This window comes from Triplophysa dalaica, chromosome 7 (assembly GCF_015846415.1).
Source record: "Triplophysa dalaica isolate WHDGS20190420 chromosome 7, ASM1584641v1, whole genome shotgun sequence".
NCBI lineage: Eukaryota > Metazoa > Chordata > Actinopteri > Cypriniformes > Nemacheilidae > Triplophysa > Triplophysa dalaica.
In genome coordinates this window covers 1,610,369-1,632,592 of record NC_079548.1, presented here as the reverse complement: position 1 = coordinate 1,632,592, position 22,224 = coordinate 1,610,369, and the positions used below count along the sequence as shown (strand labels likewise).

Genomic DNA, 22,224 nt, shown 5'->3' with positions numbered 1-22,224 from the left:
TTGAGAAATTAAAGACATTTATAATGCTGTGTCGGCCTCTGTCGCCTGAGGGACGCTAACAAACTCGCTCAACAACAACACAACAAGCCCCGACAGACACACAGCAGCGAGATGGCCGATGGCAATTCCCACGCATCACTGCTTCTTAAAGACATCCAGCAAAGGGAGGAGACACAACCAGAATAACCACAACATCAACACAACTAACACAACATCCAAGGTTAATCTTCAGCGTCACTGCTTCATTCAATCGTTAGATATTCACTTGTGTTCAGTTTAATGTGAATCTAGTTGAAACACCGAGACTCTGTACACACTGTTTAGAGTTTGTGTCAAACATGTTTGATGCACGTAATGTTTATATAGTGTACAGTCAACATTCCAAATTCAGATTTTGACCCATGTTTATATCATCATCCTGTTATAAACATCTGTTTACATCCCATAATACTAAACAACTATCCCGTCAATTTCTTTCACAAGAGCAGGAAGTTCATAAAACGAACATACACTGCTATATTTACGTGTTTGAAACTGACGGCTCCTTCACTGTGCACTACAAAGTTCACTATAGACCCTTCTGCAAAACTAAAACAGCTCCAGAAGCACTTCCTGGTTCAGTTTTTAAACACTACACAAATGTTAACACAAAAGAACCTAATCACAATGTCGAATTAACATTTTGACTAAGACCTCACTGTGTTTATGAGATGCAAAAAAAAAGAAAGGAAACAGGAAGTGTCGTTTGCATCTGCCAAAGTGTTCTATATGGGAAAAGTACAAACACATCTCACCACACCAAAGCACAGCGTCTTGTGAAATATCAGATTAAAAACTCAGAAGTGAAGATGGACGGTCATTACCCACAATCCCTCTGGATCAACTGATAGGCGAGTGTCTCTCTCTCACATGATCTGAGGTCATGTTGATGATAGACATCATCAGCTGATCGTTAACACACATTCACACATCAACAAACAAAACACCACAGATTCGAAACGAGTGTAAAACTGCAATACTCTATCAACTCATTTCTCAAGACAACTTCACACTATGGAGTGAGACGAGATTGAATCGCGGTCATTTTAGTGTGACACAGTTAAATCTGACATACTTAAAATCTCCAGACGCGTCTGTGAAGCTAATTTTAAAACATTCATCTCTCTGATGAAGATCAAGCTCTTCTGTACCGATCTTGTAATCTGATGTTAGAGCTGCTGAACTCTGACTGATTATTATCCGCTGTGGAATGTAAACAAACACTTGTTTTTATACATTCCACAGTCATAATGATTTTACTACCATGTACACACCGACAAAAGACAATAGAACGCATCCGAAACATTATCATTTTACATTTTCCAGCAGGTTGTTGTGTCGTGCTAGTCACGTCCGTTGTAGACACGCTGTTATAACGTATAAACTTTACTCAAATTATTTTGACATTTTCAAATAAACATCTTCATTTGTGTCTATTTTGTAAAATAATGTTTACTTAAATGGGCACCAAGTAACAACTTACGCAATACTAAATATTTTTAGTAGTGTTGCACCATTTAACTTGTTGAAGCATAACGTTACGTATAAACTAAATATTTCATAAAATACCCATGTTATTCACGATTACTATTACTAATATTAATTTATATTTAATAAAAATGTAGTTTACCGTAAGTTGCATCAAAAAAGTTTTAAAATTCACAACATTTCAACACAACTTTTTCTCACGAACTTAAAGGCTGCTATTTGACTATTGAAGGTGGTAAACATCATATTATGCAACTGCGCATTACTTAACATAGAGCTTACGAACTACGAGCTACGTTCTGCCTTAAGAGCAAATGGTGCAACCGAATAACTACAGAGTTAGCTACAAAGTAGCTAGAAGTTACAAAGCCTCTAGTGTGGACTTTACATTCTCATTTAAAGCAATTTTTTATTGTTTTAGCTCACAGGTTCCGCCGTGTGGTTTATAAGCACAATTGTCTGTTACCAGTGTCGTAAATAATGTCGCTGCATAAGCTTCTCTGTGGGCAACGCAATACACATTCATTTATTTTAGAGATGCATCCCTATGTAAATTTTGGTCGATACTGAGAACCGATAATTATTGGACATTGGAAACCGATAACCGATATATTGGCAGATATATCTTATTTTCTGAGAATGAAAATAATTTTTCTCCCTTGAAAATCATGTACCAAGCCTACTTTACACTATTTAAAGATTTTCTAACGTTTAAACTTTTCTGGAATAATGTTTGTTTAATAAACAAATGAAAGACGTTGTAGTGGAGTAGGCGGGGCGAGACCGTGGTTCGAGTCCGGTGAGTAATTGTGAATGAGCGCCAGCTGTGCGCACACAGGGCTCGAATCACGTAGGAGATTGGGAGCATATAAAAGGAACGAGGGACCGGACCGTCGAAGAGAGAGGACCGTGCCCAAACATGTTTTACTTCCGTGTTTTTGTTGTTGTTTCTTTTGTTCGCTGGCGGTCGCCTGTGAGGGCCGCCGGCTGTTATTTTCTATATTAAAACTTTGTTTAAATGTTTGCCGGTTCCCGACTCCTTCCATATCTTGAATAGTGTTACAGACGTTCTTCCAGAGCAACCCAGAAAGGCGTTTTCAGTAGCCACAAGTCTAACAGGTCTCAGGTCAGAAAGACAGCAGTCTGATTCAAATAATATGCTTTTGTTCCTATAATATACACATTCATAATTATCTACACACTACAGTACATCAACAATGTTTTGCTAATAGCAGTAAGTGAATGATCACGACAGAAATACAGGACTGTACTGGATTGTAACTGAGCAGCGTGCAGCTGAAGTGGTTCAACTTGAGGGAATGATTCATCGGCTATAATAAATTGGCCTAAATTAACGAAAACATTAAAAATGACCATTTATAGGTCAATACCGATATGACCGATAATTTATCGTGCATCCCTAATTTATTTACTCATCTGATGATGTGTGGCTATAGACGCTATGAAGCTGCTCATGTAGCAGCGGGAGTTGAATTCGTCCAGTTAAGAGTTGTTCTACCACTGAAATTATTTTTGAGACATTATTTTAAGTTCGGAAAACTAGAAAGTGTTCCTTAGAGAAGAAACATACAAATGGGTGGTGCAACCCTACCTAGATCTCTGCCATGTCACTCGGTGACGTTTATTCTTCAAATTCAATTCATATTTACATACCACACATAAAACATGACACACCCTCCCCTTCCTTTGTGTGTGCAACGTGTGCGTGTGCTATAAATGAACTGTGTTATGTTATGTTATGTTATATTATATGTATATATATATATAAATAAATATTTATATACATTACACAGACTTTTCCTTCAAAATGAGAATCATTAGATCTGTGAGATATCAGTGAGGACATGAAAAATTGCTTTTTTCATCAGTACATCCTCATGTGCCCTTACAGCACTATCAGCAGACACTCAAGGTCTATTCTCCAGAAATCAACATTTATATGCGTCTTTATCTAAATACACCACCCACTTTATATTCCTCTGACAGTTATTTTCCTGTAAATCTTATCTCTCTCGCTCTGTGTGTGTGTGTGTGTGTGTTTCATGAGACTACACCCAGACAAATCAAAGCTCAAAGTTCAGATCCGATTGACCCTGATGCATCTCACCCAACGAGCTTCCCACCAGCCCGTGACATCACTCTGAATCTTAAACCTAAATTATACATTATTTTTGGCTGAACTAGTAGTCTAAATATGAATTAGCCTTAGCAGTTTGACATCTTTGCAGTTTGACCTGTACAATATTAACTCAATGAATTCAAGAACCATTCAGCCGAGCATGCTCAAATCTCCACACAAAGCACTTCATCAGATCCAGGAAACTGGTGAGCATGCCCAGTACGGCAGGAAGTGACATCACGCAATAATCCAGTTATGAGTCTGTGATGCATCACAACGCAGTCATGCACTAAATCAGAAGATAGACGCATGAATGCTTTGCTTTGGATTCCAGGGCCGTGTTACTCAGCGTCTGTCGACACGTCTGGGTCACTCACTTCCTGTTCCTGTCTTCCTGCGATTGTGTATTCTTCACAGGTGCAGTGTGGGAAATGTTCCTCAAAACAGGGAGGAATGAAAACCAAAAAAGGAGAAGGAAAGGACACTGAACCTGGTGATCCATATCAGACTTTATAAATATTTCATTCCCTTTTTTCTGTAAAACTAAATCGATTCAAAACTAATTCAACGATTCAGTTGGGTGTACATACGCATATGTAAGAATCTTAATAAATTATAATAATCAACACATTCACACATTTCTAAAACACTCGTTTTTTATTACTTTTGTTCTCATCTGTTACCATTTCTTCGAACAAAATCCCATTTAGAAGGCTTCACAGATCAAATACACAAACTGAGGTCAGTTCCTCTACACAAATGACAGTTTAGAGGAAGAGAGATGTTAGATTACAGGACCAGACGGATCATCATATCATCACAAACACACCGTCACAAACACTAGGTACGAAGCATCAATCCCTGCCGCCGTTTGAATGCTTTACCCACAATGCCACGGGCTTTGAATAGAAGCAGCCAATAACAGCAGAGCATGAACAGAACCTGAAGCTCAAGCGCCTGCAAGTCCACACCTGCACATAAGAGCTGAATTCACTTCTATTGTGTTTGTGGATTAACGTCGAGCAGCCCGGAGCCATTTTCCTCTTGCATGATCTCACTGACGCTCGACCATTTTCTCTCAGAAAACTAACGGCACATCAATCCTCCGGAGGAAACATGCGTGCGGAAAGAACGGCGCGAACCGATTACGTAACCTTCACACACACGACTGTAATCATCTTTCTTGAAGAGCAAAAATAGATTTTGGGGTTTCCACTGCTGGCAACAGACACCGCACGACAACTACTAAACTATCATCATCAAAACAGTTTCCAATGCAACGTCTGAGACACAGATGAGATCTCTTTAATATCACAACGTGTCAAACCGAGCTCAGATTTGTTTGCGATCGAAAGTCAATATTAGTGAAGATCTCAAAATGAACTCATCAGATTTACTCAAATCCAGATTATATTACACCTCCAGACTCGTCATGTGTTTCGAAAATCACACTCGCATTGGATTCTCCTTTCATGTTTCCTAAACAATGTGACATCCAAAATCCAAATGAGAATCTTCTGACCCACATGGGGTTGACCAATGGGAATGTTCATACACTTTAAAGCATCAATATGCTCATCAACTTCAAACAGTTAACAGTTTATAATATAAATAACTACATTTGTGTCATTTCTTAATACAGGTGACATGTCATAATGCACATCATTAAGCACAGTGCTTCAACCTCCATTTACTTTGGTAAAACAGTGGTAAATGTTCTAGTTTGATGGCAGCAGTTATCCTGCTCACTTCAAAATATTATTTTAAATCCTGTCACATGAACTCATAACATTGCATATTTAATTCATGAACATACAAAGATAATCTCATAACAAAAGTTTTAGATTGTCTTTAACTCATACAAGGCCAGATGAACAATATATATTTTTTATGTCGCCTAGCACAATGCATTGTGGGAAATTGGGGACAACGTGCACATTTTTATCACAGTTAAGTATATATACACACAATTCAAGAATGTGTGCGAGTATTACGAATACACCCACGACAGAACAAAATACAGATTAAGATCAGGATGTGCTGTTAACAGGTCAGAACGTCCTAGACACACTCCTTTAATGAAAACCAGGTCACACACATTATCTCCGTGGGGACAGTCCATAGGCGAAATTAGTTGTATACTGTACAAACTGAAGATCTTAGAAAACTTTTAGCATTTTTAGATTTTCAAAAATTATTATTCTGTACAATTTATAAGCTTTTGTGTCCGTGGGGACCTCAATGTTGGTACCCAAAGACACACGGGTCCCCATGAGTTGGTGTATAAAGACAAAGTCCACTTTTAGAAAAGTGAAAGCATTTGCTTTGCATGCTATGAAGATATACTTTCACAAACTAGTAGACACGATAGCATATTGATAATTTTACATTACTCATAAATACACCAGGAAATCATTGTTTATGGATAGATGTACCAAACACTCGTCCAGTGACAGATGCACATTTTTATGAAGTATAATATATAACCTGCAGCAGAAGATGACCAAAAGTGAGTTTAAAATTATGATATAGGTTTCTGCAGCTCTAACAACATATAATGTTACTCATAGCTATGTGCTGCTATTATAAAGCTAATATATATATATATATATATATATATATATATACTTATCAAACTCATATAACGATAGGGTACATTATGACCCCCTTATAACCATAAATACAGTCCTCATATAACTTTACAGTACCTCATACACCCACACACACACACACACACACATGCACACTTAAATATCATTTTATTACAAATAATGTTCTTAAAAGCTTGAAAGAAACGAATGCAGTTATGATTGCGCACACAGCTGTCTACGGAAGCATGCAGAGCGACCTTTGATCGGCGCGAGAGCAGCGCACATTTGCGTAACTTACTTAAATACGTTATGTGATCATACCTCATAAACTTACACAAACTCAACGTCAAAGTCAGTCTGTTTACGTCCACTGTGTGTATTTTATACTTATATAAAGATACGGTGTATCTCTTTGATGTATTATATTAGTTGCGGAACTTCCAGCGCGCACTCCTACCAGGTCTGACCGGGCGATGACGTAATGAGGGCCGCAAAACGTCACTCCCCGAAAGACCGCACAGAGTGACATCATTCACAAATTATAACATATATTATTCTGCAAAAACAAGAGGTTTTACACAATCTCAAATATTTCTGCGTACCCGCGTGCGATCAGTCCCTTCAGGCCGAGCCGGTGTTAGTGCGCTCGAGCACTTCCTGAAACTCTCCGCTCGTTTCCAACCGCCGATCTGACGCGTTTCAGCGTGCGCTCCTGACGCGTCAGAAAGTTTTCGCTCACGGTTCGCACGGTGAAGTGATCAAACGCGAAGATCTGCGTGCTGTGCGACGGGTGAAAGTGCAGCGAAATCAGGTCGCGTCAGTGAGGTCCCACCCAGCCGCGCGCTTCCTGCTTCTCTCCGCGTTGTCCGACTAATCTACGCGACAGAACCGGTACCGAGCGGCGGTGTTTACCTGCTGATCCAGGTGCAGACGCTCGGGGTTCGGTGTGAAAGAAACTCCAGAGACTTAATGTGGATCCGTGTCGCTGCGCTCCAAACTTCACTTATTGGTCCACAGCAACTGCACACAAGTTCGCTTCTTTCTCACTTTTCGCTTTTTTCCTCTCTCTCTCTCTCTCTCTCTCTCTCTCCTCCCTCTTCCACTCGCTGACTTGAACTCCGTCCCGCTGTAATGGTTCGGGGTGCGGTCCCGGTGGGCGGGGCCTGTGTTGATAGTTCCGCCCTCTTTGGCGATTTTCCGCCACTAGCATCCCGCTCTATCTGTTTTTTCAGAGCTTCGTCCAATCACAAGCGAGAATGTGGGCGTGTTGGAGCGGTAGGTTGGCGTCAGAGGGGTTAACTTGAAATAGTTGGGCCACAGGGGCCCGTATGTGTGTTTAATGTCTGAGGTATGCGCGAGACTAGCAACTTCTGTGACCATATAAGTCGCCGGACCGTGTTTACACACACACACGGACAAGGAATGTGAAGAATCGGGATGTTGCTGCACAAAGACATTCTTTTATTGGATAATGAGTGACCTATCCATTCATCATCTGTCCATCTATCCACCTATGTATTTAATATACTTGAACAAATTAGATTGAGTAAGTTGGTAAGGTGATGATTGTTGCGCTTTTGTGGATCTCAGCGTCTTGAGTGAATTATGTCGTGACATCGCAGTGACATCAGAACTACAGAGATGCTGAAGTGACATTACAGGATTGTGAATATTGTGCATGTCAGAGACATCCAGAACATTAATGATGTGAGAGATCCAGTTAAACATTGAACACATGCACATCACGCTGCAATGGCTCTCAGCAAACAAACGCTGGATGACATCTGCTACTGATCTGTGTCTGATAAAAGAGAGAGAGAGAGCTCTTCTTCCTTTTAATTGATATATATATAGATAGATAGATACTTATATACTTTTATTGTAATCTGCATTTGTGCAGAATGTTTATATTTACTTTTCCTGTGCTTTGGCAATGAAAAATGTGTTTAGTCATGCCAATAAGGCTTCTTTGAATTGTGGATAAAGCTTCTTTGAATCTTGAGAGAGAGAGAGAGAGAGAGAGAGAGAGATTAAACCAGTGCAGGAAATTATAACACATTGTTTGTTCTGTTTTAAAGGGTCATTTCATTTTCAACTCTGTCATCCTTTATTGCCCTCACGTATTTTAAATCTGTATGTCAATCTTTTTTTCAGTGCAACACAACAAGATATTTTGAGAAATGTCTGAGTGGTTTTGTGATCAGTGAAAGTCAATGGGGGGGCGATGTTGTTTGATTATCGACATTCTTCAAACTATCTTATTTTGTTTAAATATGCAGCGACACACACATCGGACCCCTTGTTTAGTCAATCGCTTTATGATAAACTTTAGGAAGTCACACACGTGTAAACACACACACACACACACATGCATCAGGATTGTTTCCAGGCTGCACACTTCGCTCAATTATTTGAAGAATGTTGAGTGATTTGCAGGGAAAGGGCTGCTGGGAGCATTTTATCCGCGTGAGGGGAATGTTCTGCGTTTGTTTGCGGAATCCATCTTTCACTTGCACTTGATGTGTCGGAAAAATCAATACGTCCCGCGCTGACGCTCACATCGCGTGTCTCTCTGCTGATTGGGCAACACGAGGAATTTCAAATAAAGAGTCAAAGGTCTTTAACTGAGTGATCCCAGATGCAGAGAGAGAGAGAGATTACCAAATAAGGTCACTCCTGACCTCCTCAACCTCCCGTAGTTTCCCGCGGTTGTGCGCCGCCCGGTCTGGGTGTGTCGCGCCGGCTGGGTGTGTTTTCATAGTGTGGCACAAAAGCGCACACAAAAATGTCTCTCTCTGAACAGTCGTTTGATGCCACCTCACCTGACTCGACATGCATGCTCATGCATCTGTCTGTTCTCATTTATTTACGGTTCTAGTTTTATAATTAAGTTTTCGCACAAGCGCGCGCGATCGCTGAACTCTGCGTCAGAAGTGTTTACGCAACTGTAGCTTTCCCATGATCCTCTGGCATGACACGTTCCCTGTGTTTTCTGTGTTTGGGTATTTGTCCTTACATGGCTCGAAGCTTCACTCAACACTGACAAACAACAAACTCTAAATAATGAAAAACAGCATGAACAAAACAAGAAGGACGAGCAACGACACAAGGGCCATACGTCGCTGCGACCCCTCTCGCCTTCCTCCAAACACGCAGGAAGAGCGATAAGATGAGGTTTTCTGGAAAACTTCCTCCTGTTGTCTTGTGAAATCTTGCCTCCCTCACACAAAGAAATATGCCCCCGCATAGCAGTCACGTCAACTCCACAGCAGAAGAAGAGACTGATGTGTGTTTGTGGGCGTAACGCGTTCAAGTATCAAATAATACCACATGTTTACTGTCAACACCTCTGAGCGGGATCTTAAAGGGACAGTTCACCTAAACAACATCTAAACTCTGTCATCGTGCACCCCCCTCACCTGTGTGCCAGTCTTTCTACAGTGGAACACAAAAGAAGATATTTTGAGAAATGTCTCGGTGGCTTTGTCTTCACACACAATGATCATCAACATTCTTTAAATGTCTTCTTTTGTGTTCGGACGAAGAAAGAAACTCACACAGAATTGACGTGACATTGAGGTGAATAAATAATGAAAGAATCTCAAACCCCGGAGCTAAAAGGACACGTTGTGTTGTGCAGAGTTAAACGCTCCTCTGGGGAGCAGTTTTGTCCAAAAATGTACAGCAAAATAAACACACACACACACAGCCTCATTGTTAACATCTGGGCTCTGTAGCACAGCGTGACACACGTAAAAAAACAGTTTTAGTCATCAGTTTTATTAAAGAGCTATATCGTCCACTTCTGGAGGCGATTATGTCGTGCATGAACCACATCAGATGTTAAAATCACTCTGAACAACAGATCGAGTCTGAGAGCAGAAGAGAAAATCATAACACAAGAACCAGAAGAAAGTGACGAGAGAACAAGAGCAGAGGAATTCTGTCTCACTCGCGCACTCTTTTTGCCTTATATGGTCACAGAGAGAGAAAGGAGGCGTGGTCTAATGTTATTGGGCGAAAGAGGTGTAGAGTTTCGTTTTGGTCCCTCTTTTGTCACATTTGAGGAGCAACGCAAGAAAACACCTTTCTGTACCGTGTTTACCGCGGTACCACGAGCCCTGAGCTGACCTAATAATGACAAAGATCGTGTGACGTAGATCTCATTTCCTGTGGCAAAAAAACAACAGTATCCAAAGCACGTCTATTGCTCAGTCGAGTCGTTTGATGACATGCAATAAGATTATACAGTTTTACTATAAGATTGACATGTTTTATACATAAAATGTATTCTTTTTTTCATATTTAACATATAAAGTTCAAAATCTATTGTTTGGCCTTTCAGGAGAGAAGTTTGAGTTCATTTTGAGATCTTTGACTCTTCTGATTGCTCCGGTCTTCTCTGACAGGAAGTGCTTGTGGCTGGAGCGCGATGACGTCATAGTGGTGGAGTAATAGCAGGCCGTGATTGGTGGGTCGGGGAGTTCTGCTGGATGACATCATGCAGCTGATAAACAATAGTCACCACGGGATACTTTAAGCACAGATGTTTGAGAAACGTCTGAAGATGAGACGGAATTAAGAAGAAACAAACATGTCACGCTGATTAACAAGCGTGTGTGGGTTTGTGGGATTATGTTCCAGAGATGTGGGTGTATTGTCATAAGAGTTGAAAGGTGAAAGGTCAGGGCGTGACACACAACATACTAAACCACTCATGTTGAACAGACAGAAATGACAAGAGAAATGCTTTGAAAGGTGCATATGCCAGAACTCGACGGTGAGATTTTATCAAATAAAACATATATGACACAGAAAGTAAATAATAAACTGTGAGACAAATAACTGTAAACAAAAATGTACATCTATTGAGTCAGTATACACTTTATATTATTCTCTACAAGGAAATGTAATGCTTTGTACAGTTTGAGTTATGAGGAACATCAAAAGTATTGTTCTAAACAGATAATAAGAGACTAGATAAAAGCAACTTTTGCAACACATCATTGTAAATCACATAAAGGGCTTTTATGTTGTAAACCTGTTAGACGCACATGTTTCTCGTGCCTGCATGATGTCCAGGGCAGAGAATTCATTCAGTACACAATTCTTTAACCTCAAAACAGCCTCGGGCGCAGATAAAACTGAATCCACCTCTCCTGTAAAACCAGCAGATTCAGTCCAGAGAAATATAAAAAGGATAATCTCAACATGACTAAACATCATTCAACAGTCTGTCCGTTCAACATTATTGATATTTTTATTGATGATTGGTCATTTTACAGATTATACGGGGTCAAATCTAAATCCATTACCGTCTTCATGCAACCTGCTGGAGAGTCACGGTCACATTGGAAAGAAAAGAAAAACATGTTCACATTAATAGGGTGTAAAAGAACAGAGTCCAATCCCAAAATCAAGACATTAAACTTTCTGTGAGAAAATGAAGCCTATTGAAATTCTACTATGACACATATATATTGTTTATTTTATAACAGTTATACAAAAAACGTCTAATGCTTCTAATAACAGGCTTCTTTTTCTTTCAGCAAAATATAATTTTGTCTTTTTTCATGAGATTCACACAGCTGTGTAGTAGTGAGGGAAGAGCGCCCTCGCGTGGACAGATGAAGAACACCATTATTCCGATATCAGATGAAAGATTTTTACAAAAAATCAAAATTCTCTCATCATTTATTTTCTATACCATGTGTATAAACACGATTGCAAGTCTTTCTTCAGTGGAATACAAAAGAAGATATTTTGAGGTTTTGTGTTCATACAGTAGAAGTCAATGAGGCAGTTTGGTTTTCAATGTTCTTCAAAATATCTTCTTTTGTCTTCAGCAGAGGAAAGAAACTCATCTTGACATGATGTGAGAATGAATAAATGATGAAATATTTTGTCCAAACTACCCCTTTAAATGCCTCCAAAGAAAAGAAAAGCAGCTACAGGATGTCAAAGTTCACTTTACTTCAACATACGGCGGTAAACTCTGTGCACTTGCCCCAAACCCTCTAACGGAGAGTCAGATTACAAACTGAAGTCAAACACCACACGCGCACACACACACAGTTAATAACAACACAATAAAAGCTGAAGAACTGATGAAACAAAGACGTTCCAGCTGTGTGTGTGTCATAAATGGCAGGTGGGCGGGATCAAGAGTGGGGCAGTGACTGACAGCTTCACTGTCCAATCAGTTTCTCAACAAAAGAATCCAGCTGGTCTTCATCTTTGATGCCCACAAATTGGTCGATGACATCACCACCTCGCATGGCTATGACGGTGGGTACGGCCGACACCTGCAACATATACGGATTATTAAAACATTTGTGTCAAATCACACAGAATTCAGAAAAGTGTGCTGTATTCAGCTGAAGACCAAACAGGGCGAGAGGGACTTCTGGGATGATGTTGAAAGGTAAAATGAACAAAGCAAATCAAAACTTAAATGAGACAAATAGAAGAACCCAACACATTTTTCAAATCAACTCAAATATCTGTACTCTGGTGAGATTATGAATCATTTGAACTAGGGCTGCAAGAAGATATTGAATTTAGTTTAAGCAAAAAAAGTGAGGTTTTAGGGGGATGCAGATAACAGAGAGACAAATGTAATTTTTTATTATTATTTTTTCAAAATTGCAGCATTAACAAATGGTATTATTTCATAAGTTATCCTTTTTTCTTCAATGCTCTCCAGCCCTAAAGGAAAAATGTTTGTCTGTGTATCACACACTTCCTTACTCTAGTTCCTACACTCTCTGACCGATGTGCATTAAAGTGTTTTGAGCAGATGTGAAGTGTGTCATACCCCGTATTCAATGGCGAGGTCTGTGTGTTCATCAATGTCAACTTTGGCCATGGTCACTCGACCCTTCTGTTTGGCGATGGCCTTCTCCAACCGTGGGCCGAGAATCTTACAGGGACCACACCACCTAACAACAAACACACAACGACTCATACACAGACCCCTGTCATCAACCTTTATTAAATATTGACATTATGTTGTAGTGGCAATTATTCCTTCAGATTACATACCATTTACAATTGCAAAGTCAAAAACCAGAATTAATGATTCAACAGTGTGAGTGAAGAAGTGGATTTCAAAAGCATTCAGTCAGTGTGTTATGATGTTACATCAAGGACCACAATGGAAATAAATTGTATTTAAACTTTCTGTTTTTATCCTTGAAAAATGATTGTATTTTACTTCTTTGTCTAATAAATCCAATCCATGTGATGTAGTGTACGTACTGTGCGTGAAAGTCCACGAGCACCGGCAGCTCGCTGTTGACGACTCGGTCGGTGAAGTCCTCCTGGTCCTGAACATTAAAGGAAACACTTCTGGTGTGAAGGAGAGGACGCGGGAGAGAGCGCGTCAGGAACGCCTGTACGGCAGGAGATGATGTCAGAGAGGAAGAGTATGATGAAGAGGACGAGACAGTGACGGGTCGACGGCAGAAATCTCTCACTGACACAGAACAAACTCTCCGCATGAGAAGCCTGGACGCCATCTGAGACCACAGAGAGACAATAGTGAGTAAAGAAGCTCTCCGCTCACTCTCCTGCAGTTCAGCATTTGAGTTTTACTCCTCATGTTCTGATGATCACATAGGTTGACAAGGACATGACGACATCATCAATAATGACACAAGTGTAATTTTTGTAATAAAGATATTTTGTAATAGCTGAAAAATAAATAAATAAACATCATAATAAATTAATCTGAAAGAAAAAAACATTGCTATCATCAGTCATTGCTTTAATTTGAGGGTTTATCTCTTTTTCATATTTATTTCCAACAGTCTGTCACACTTCATGGAAACACAAACACTCAACAGTTTTCACTGTACCTTGAAAATAAAGACAGTATTTGTAATTTAAACATTAGTATGTTACAATTTATAATGCTTTACACATCAAAATAAAGAGAAATAGATATTAACAGTAAAATCACACAACTGTGTTTAGTTGCGTGTTTATGGCGGTTAACCGCTTTTGAAAATGAAGCATGTTTTAATTACAGTAAAAGTGTAATAATGTTGTTGGTATTCAAGTTGCTTTAAACCACGAATATCAGCGTTACGCTATGGTTACTATAGTAAGACAATACGTTTCACAACAAATATCACAGTTACAGCAGTGAAAAAAACTCCAAAGTGAACTGCTGTTATGTGTAAGAATGTGATTTTAACCTCCGTGTGACTTTCAATGTGCGTCACGTCACGTCTGTGCTTCAATACGTCATGTCAGTTACTAAACGCATATGTGATGCACCTCGTGTGAAGAATTCTGCTTTATCTGCGTTCTTACGCGAATAATTAATGAAATAAATAATATAAAGTCTTACCGTGAGATGTGAAGTCGTCTGGTCACACGGACCACTGACGCGCTTCCGATCGCGAGGAGACGTTTGTACGTAACAGCGGCGCAGTGCGGCGCGGAGAGGAACTGCAGCGAGCTACTGCACAGATCTGGAACAATGTAGTGTTTGATAAACATGTACAAATAGAATAGAGATTATGATTAGCCAACAAAACACTGTATGGCTCAAAATGATCAGTTTGTCTTTGGTTCCAAATATTATAAGGATTATATGTCATGTTCCATGAAGATATTTTGTAAATATATCAAACTTATTTTCGTGAGTAATATGCTTCGCTAAGGACTTCATTTGGACAACTTTAAAGATTTTCTCAGTATTTTGATTGCACCCTCAGAATACAGAGTTTTAAAAAAGTGAATCACAGCCAAATATTGTCCGATCCTAACAAATCACCAATAGAAAGCTCATTTATTCAGCTTTCAGGTGCTGTATGGATCTCAATTTAAAAAATGTACCCAGATAAGGTTTTGTTGTACGGGGTCACAAACATTAATAAAACTCACAAAACATTTAAATAGCTCTGATCACAGCTTTGAAAATGATTTTATTTAGCTCACTAAAATACAGACACTCTCATCATACACAATTTGCTTTTATTTATTTTTTATAAACTTCATACTAAATGAAACATCTGTATAAATGTACTTCGAGATTCTTTTGTAAGTAGAAACAGTAACACAAAAATGACGCAATCTTATCTGTGTTGTCAGTGTGTAAATGATTGAGATCACAGGGCTGGTCAGAGCTTCAGCCCTACTGTCAATCACTTCTTTTATTATTGATGGACAGATGAAAAGAGACAAACTGAGCTTCATACTGGTGAAGGGTATGAGATGAAAGAGAGAGAGAGACACGTAGAGAGACTGAAATGAAGGGAGAGCAGTAAAAAGAAAGTTAGTACGGACGAGTGTCAGTCAGACACACAGAGAAGGAGAGAGTGCTGACTGGTTTTGCTGGACTCCGTGGCAACAGATGCTGATGTGTGTCTGATAACAGATGTAGCATCAGTCAGTAAGTTCACATTTCTGTTTCATTCTGATTATCATCAGATAAATGTTGTGTCTTCAGACGTTCATCTCTTCCTCTCTTCATCTCATCTCTTGAAGTTCTTACTGATGTTTTTTCTCATTTTCAGTGTTTGTGTTGTTGTGTGACATGACATTAACTCTCGCCTCATGTTAAAAGTAAACTGATTCTCTATAACATCAAATATCTTTGCTACCTGAGTGGTTGTAAATGTAATGTAATACTGAACGTGGTTGGGGGGTTTGAAAACATTTTGTTTACATTTATGTTTACATTTACTAATCTGATTATGTTGTTTCGGTGTAATAAACAAAAGATATTTCTCTCGCTTCAGACTGAGACTCAACATGGAAGAGACTCCAGACCGCTGGAGGATCACAAGAGTTAGTGATGCTGTCAGAAAGCATCATGTAGTCTCCCTCTGGCCCGCTCCTCTCTTCCGTTCGGTGGGTCTGACGGGTTTACCCCCCCACCGTCGCCTGCGTTCGTTTGTACACGACACCTCAAACACATCCACCGCTGCTGGTCCATCTGATCATCTCTGGATGGGACGTCCCGGCCGCCGGTTTCTCTCTGATTCTGCTGTGAGCGGAGGACGGAAAAACCATCAACATCACACAAACCCATTCTCTGCTTTCACTGGAAAAACACAAGAGGAGCCTCTGACGGTGAATAAAACATCTGACATACAAACTCTGCCTCAAGAACAAAAAAGTCCTAAAAGACTGAAAGAGAAAGACAGAAAGGTTGATGGTTCACGCCGACATCACAGCGGCATCACATCTCCTGTGAGACACAAAGACACAGAATATTTCTATGAAGAAGTTTGGAGGAGAGAGAGACAGAAAGTGAGATGGACGAGAATAAAAAGAAATAAAAGAGCAAACACAGATCAAGTTCCAGACATCAGTCAGAGAATACAGTGTTTAGAAATAACAGACCAGGAAGAATCACACCAGAGCTGCTCGATCGGACAGATGGAGATCAAACCGATGGGGCGTGGCAACAGGGCAGCGCCTTTAGGTAAAGGGGAGGGGTCAACAAGAAGAGACCGACGCCCACACTTCTTACCGCCCTTAACTCAAAGAGACTGTCTGCTGAACGTCCCTCTGAAGCTTCCTGATAATTCACCTCCTCCATCACCCTGCTCTCCATCAGACGTCCTGTTCCTCCCGCTGTCTGTTCCTCACATCCAACCATTCCCACTGAGACACACGAGTGACCTTTGAACCTGAGATTCAGTCTGACACAGAGTGTGTTTGTGGACAACACCAGCTACGCTTGAACATGTGAAGAGTGTTCGAGTTAAATTGTCTTTCTTTAATCAGAGATGACGGCAAACGTGCAGGCATTTATCTAAAGACAAAATTCAAACTTGCATTTAGCCAGTAAGAAAGTCAGACGGTTTGACGTCCACCAATCAAATAATACATCAGTACAATTCCAGCGTTATGGATATGGACGAGACATTTTGAGTTATGGACGAGACATAAAAAATGCTCAGAGAATGAATTTGTTACGATTATATTAAACCACATCTGTTAATATTTCAATGAACCCTTGTTGATAGAGTCTAAACATCAAAAAATGACAGTCTTTCATAATTTCATAAAAGATGGAAATAAACATGGACGTCCAAAGGACGTGTTTTTTGGGTACGACAAACTTTGCAGGATTTCTGCAAAATAAAATGCACTTTTCTTAACGATAATACCCAATGAATGGAGGAGGGATGTCTCTAAAATAGTTTCTTTATATTCATTTTCATGCGTCCATTTATGAGGAATATGAAGCGTTATGGATGTGACAATCCTGAAAATGGATCTTACCTGACTATGACAAATCATGCACTAAAAATAAAACAAATATAGCAGCAGAGCTAAAGTAAGTCACAACTATTTGATTAGATCTCTTAAATGCTTTGAGTATTTCTGGGACTGCTGATAATTAAATTGATGGTATTGTTAATGATGTGATGCTCATAAAGGAAATCCCAAGAGTTCCAGAGGAAGATGAAGGTGGTGTTGATGTACCATTTGCCAAACCAGCGATAATAAAAAATCATGAGTAGCCTACATATTGTAATGAACTTGGGATAATTAAAAAGAGGAATATTTTACACTTAAACACTGAAATGAAATGAATGGTTTACTGATGAATGCACTTGGTGAAAGAGTTAGGGTAGAATAGAAATCTGCCTCCTCAAGTCCACCACACACCACTGCTGGAGATGTGTGTTATTGTTGTAATGAAATCCACTTTCTATTGTAAAGTTTTCACACCAGTGGCGATCCGCGACTCCTCTTCAGGGGGAGCAGTAATGCGAAGCACTGCAAAACATGTGACATATTTAGCTAGTCATGTCAAAATACATGGCTGCTGCAGACACGTCAATAGGGTTTTTATTAAAAGAGAGGCTCGTGTTTGCCTTTATTACCGAGTACAGTGGTTTGAGGATGTGTGTGCGCACACGCCAATAAACGTTGTGATTTTAATAATAAATGACTTCAATCTGTGCAGGTGAAAAACACAGACAAAACGTTTTCTTAATGCAGGACATTCTTTTGTATGTCTAGATAAATGTTTTTAACGAATAATTTTGCACGTTATGTCCTACGGATCCTTTGTTTTGATGTGTTATTGCACTTTGAGGTGAAAAATGCTGAACTCTCTTTAATCTATCAAGCGCCATCTAAAGGCCCCATAATAAAATCTCCATCAGCAACATTTCCAGTTGTTCCATGTCTACTGTTACACAACGCAGATCTTGGACCATCGGCAGGACCAGGCCTACAACTAGACAATGCCCAATACACATCATTGATTGATATCAAGACATCCTTTCTGCTGTTTCCAAATTTCATTCTTTTTAAACCAACTTTACCCTGGATACCATATTAATGTCTACCTTTCTTTCCATTGTCGCACTCCTTTTCCCTGTTTTGCCAAACTAGCCACCTCTTCATTTTCTGATACCCAAATGTGCCGGTATCCAAATAAAGTTGATGCTAATTCCAGCTTGTCTTGTTTTAAAAAGAAAGATCAAAATCATAGATCAAATCTTGCCTAGTTATAGAGGTTCCGCTTGTTAAACTGTTGAAAGCAGATAAAGAATCCGTGCAATTCACTGACCTGATCAGTTGAACTTCTTCAACCAAATGTAGTGCTAAGGTCATTGCTATTAATTCGTAAGAGAAAACTGATGTTTGATGTTCTCTTCAAATGGACTAATATCTATTTATACAAAAAATTAACTGTGAGCGATGTTTCTGTTGCTCTGTTGTGAAAAACTCTTTCCTCATACACTTCACAAGCAAGACTTTTTATTTGCGTGTCCCCTCACAGGTATCTGTAGACAAACCTTTACTGCATTGATCCATTGAAGTGTTCTGCTCTAGTGTGAATTCTCATGTGTTTATAAAAGTTACTTGAGTCTGTAAAACTCTTTCCACACTGTTGACATGTGAACGGTTTCTCTCCGGTGTGAATTCTCATGTGTCTATTAATGTTTCTGTTAGTTGAAAAACACTTTTCACACAGATGACACTTGAACGGTTTCTCTCCAGTGTGAATTCTCATGTGTGTCTTAAGTCTTTGGGGGTCTATAAAACTCTTTCCACACTGTTGACATGTGAACGGTTTCTCTCCGGTGTGAATTCTCACGTGTCTATTAAGGTTTCTGTTACTTGAAAAACACTTTTCACACAGATGACACTTAAACGGTTTCTCTCCAGTGTGAATTCTCATGTGTCTCTTGAGGCCTTGGGAGTCTATGAAACTCTTTCCACACTGTTGACACTTGAACGGCTTCTCTCCGGTGTGAATTCTCATATGTGTAGTAAGGTTTTGGGAGACTATAAAACTCTTTCCACAATGTTGACACTTGAACGGTTTCTCTTCGGTGTGAATACTCATGTGTCTTTTAAGGATACTTGTATTTGTAAAGCTCTTTCCACACTGTTCACATGTGAACGGTTTCTCTCCGGTGTGATTTGTCATGTGTGTATTAAGGTCACTCATTCTCCTAAAGGAGTTTCCACACTGTTGACACATGAAAGGTTTCACTCCGGTGTGAATTGTCATGTGTCTTTTAAGGAGACACATTCTGCTAAATCTCTTTCCACACTCTAGACATGTAAATGGTTTCTCTCCGGTGTGAGTGCTCATGTGTTTTTTAAGGACACTTGTATTTGAAAAACTCTTTCCACACTGTAGACATGTGAACGGTTTCTCTCCGGTGTGAGTGCTCATGTGTGTATTACGGCTTCTTGTACATCTAAAACTCTTTCCACACTGTTGACATGGGTACGGTTTCTCTCCGGTGTGAATCCTCATGTGCTGCCTAAGGACATGTCTAAAGCTGAAACTCGTCCCGCACAGATGACACGTGAATGGTTTTTCTCCAGTGTGAATTATCATGTGTGTCTTAAGGTTACATTTATTTGAGAAGCTCTTTCCACACTGTTGACATGTGAAGGGTTTTTCTCCGGTGTGAACTCTCATGTGTCTCTTAAGCCCTCCTTTAAAAAATTGCCACACAGATGACATGTTGAAAGCTTCTCTCCACTTTCATCAGCATCTTTTGCTTCATCTTGACTGTCCTTATTCACTTCCATCATATCTGAAACAAACAAAACTATCTGTTAAAAACTTTTCTACATTTAACACACATTATTAAATTCTGTCTAAATTGTCAAAAATGCACTCAGATGTAGCCAGATGACGCATTGCGGTAATGGGATTTCCAGCAGAAAAGATTATTAAGATAATTAATTTCTATGTTAAATAATTATTTGTGAAAACCATAGAATACATTTGTTTAAAAATTTGCTATTGAATTAGATTAAGATCACTTCCATGTTGTAGGGACTGGATCATTGAGAGAAAAACCATAAACTCCCCACTCTGGTTTTTGTCCTGGTTTCTTGATTATTCATCAAAAGACCTTAGCAAAACCTGGCTCCAGAGGTCTGGTTGTAGGTTTTGTTATCTCACTGAGAGTCTTGATAACCCTTTGCTTATGACTCCTAAGCTTCATAGCATTGGTGAGGCTAACCAGAGAAACTTCTCTGACAATAGGAACTTATGTGATTAAACTGTCCTTTCCTATAAATGTATCTAAATGTCTGGTTATATGTTGGCGCTCATGCCATTTTAAATAGTCGGTAACTGTTAGATATACAAGTTTAATTCAGGTGTTCTGTATTCCTACATCCGAAAGAATCATAACTTGATGCAATTCAAACCTGTCCATTTTGGATATTCAAATGTTTCTCTTTACAATTAAAAACTGAATCAGTCAGTTTTAAACTTCATCAAGTCGCATCGTTGGACCTTTCCTCTCACCTCCCCCTTTCTGGGGAATTCTTCCCTATCTTGAGAAGGAACAATGGACTCTGCTGCCACGCACACCTCGACGAGCCACGTGGCCGGTCATGAGGGCCGAAACCCGCAAGTTTCAACAAGGCCCGCAACTTTCAGCAGGACCAAGACTTTTAACAAGGGACGCAACTTTCTTGCAGCACTGCATTTTGAAATCATCTGAAAATTTCCATCACTCCAAGCGCATAATAGTAGATCCATCACAGAGCTTAGCAAGTATTCTGTTTCTATAGAACAGCAGCGTTAAGTCTGTGCCTCTTTGTTAAAGATGATTTTATTGATGTTCAGAAATCGTTGACATGCCCTCTCTCTCTCTCTCTCGCTCTCTCTCTCGCGCTCTCTCCCTAGCGCATTTGTGTTTCATGTATTTGTTTGTGTGTATGCGATCGTCATTTATGTTTAGCATGTAGAGTAGTGTTTAATAAACAAACCATATATTCATTTGTGATGGGTTTTCTGTGCTCACGCTCACAAACTTGGTCACTTAATCTGTGTTTCGATCTATGCTACCTTTGCTCTAGATCCTGTTTGGTAAAGTAATGTTACTTATGGCCATGAGATAACGTAAAGTTTATAATATCATTAATGCATTCGCTGGACGAATGCATACAAATATTGTTATACTTGATATTACCAATCAGACACTGTAAAATATGTATATTTAATAACGATTATACTTATTTTCCTTTGAGCTAAACTATTTCCTTAATGAAATTGATGTTTAAATAACTCATTTCATGGATGTGATCTTGAAAGATCTGGTGGAGAATCATATTTGGTGAGCTAAACTCATCCTTATTTTAACATACAGCTAAAATCGCTACAATGTACAGGTAAAAGGACATATGCATTATGTTTTTTTTTCAATAAGACAATAAAAAACCAACAGACTGATGAAAGTGTGGAACAAAGGGTCTAAATGCTGTTTAAAAAACTTAAAGCAGAACAGGTGGTCATGATATTTCCATATGATTAATGAAATTCTATTAAACCTTTACCATATAAAAACCATAAAAGTTATTTGATGTATTTTTGTGCTCATCTTCTGCATGTGTGGTCCACCAACAACCACTTAATTCATTAAATTAAAAATATAGATTTAGAAACAGTAACCAACCTCTGTGTTCTTCAGTTTCCATTCTGCAGTTCTGGATCTCTCGTGTTCT

General features: G+C 39.3%; 3 protein-coding genes across 4 annotated transcripts in view; all 3 read right to left on the bottom strand.

The window, feature by feature from the left end:
• The window catches only part of myh9b (myosin, heavy chain 9b, non-muscle), a 29,930-nt gene extending 22,573 nt beyond the window's left edge, over nucleotides 1–7,357 (bottom strand). For both annotated transcript variants that reach the window (XM_056752333.1, XM_056752334.1), the window contains exon 1: nucleotides 7,171–7,357. The gene's annotated coding sequence lies outside the window, so the exon portion shown is untranslated. The remainder of the gene's footprint in view (nucleotides 1–7,170) is intronic.
• The window catches only part of LOC130425913 (zinc finger protein 91-like), a 235,520-nt gene that overhangs the window by 142,698 nt on the left and 70,598 nt on the right, over nucleotides 1–22,224 (bottom strand). The window contains exons 3-4 of the mRNA XM_056752351.1: nucleotides 19,105–20,193; nucleotides 3,420–3,432 (exon numbers count right to left, since the gene is read on the bottom strand). Coding sequence (XP_056608329.1) covers nucleotides 3,420–3,432; nucleotides 19,105–20,193 — 1,102 coding nt within the window. The remainder of the gene's footprint in view (nucleotides 1–3,419; nucleotides 3,433–19,104; nucleotides 20,194–22,224) is intronic.
• Nucleotides 11,500–14,663, bottom strand: txn2 (thioredoxin 2). Its single transcript, XM_056752475.1, has 4 exons — nucleotides 14,615–14,663; nucleotides 13,519–13,778; nucleotides 13,076–13,199; nucleotides 11,500–12,563 (listed from the first exon to the last, which is right to left on the bottom strand). The coding sequence occupies exons 2-4, from the start codon at nucleotides 13,776–13,778 to the stop codon at nucleotides 12,447–12,449; spliced, it is 501 nt and encodes a 166-aa protein (XP_056608453.1). The 5' UTR covers nucleotides 14,615–14,663; the 3' UTR covers nucleotides 11,500–12,446.

Bases quoted from the DNA above. Each gene is read 5' to 3' on its own strand.
- txn2 (XM_056752475.1), bottom strand. From the start codon at position 13,778: ATGGCGTCCAGGCTTCTCATGCGGAGAGTTTGTTCTGTGTCAGTGAGA. The intron at 13,200-13,518 runs GTACGTACACTA...GTTTGTTGTTAG, and splicing joins CTCGTGGACTTTCACGCACA to GTGGTGTGGTCCCTGTAAGA. The intron at 12,564-13,075 runs GTATGACACACT...TATATGTTGCAG, and splicing joins ACCTCGCCATTGAATACGGG to GTGTCGGCCGTACCCACCGT.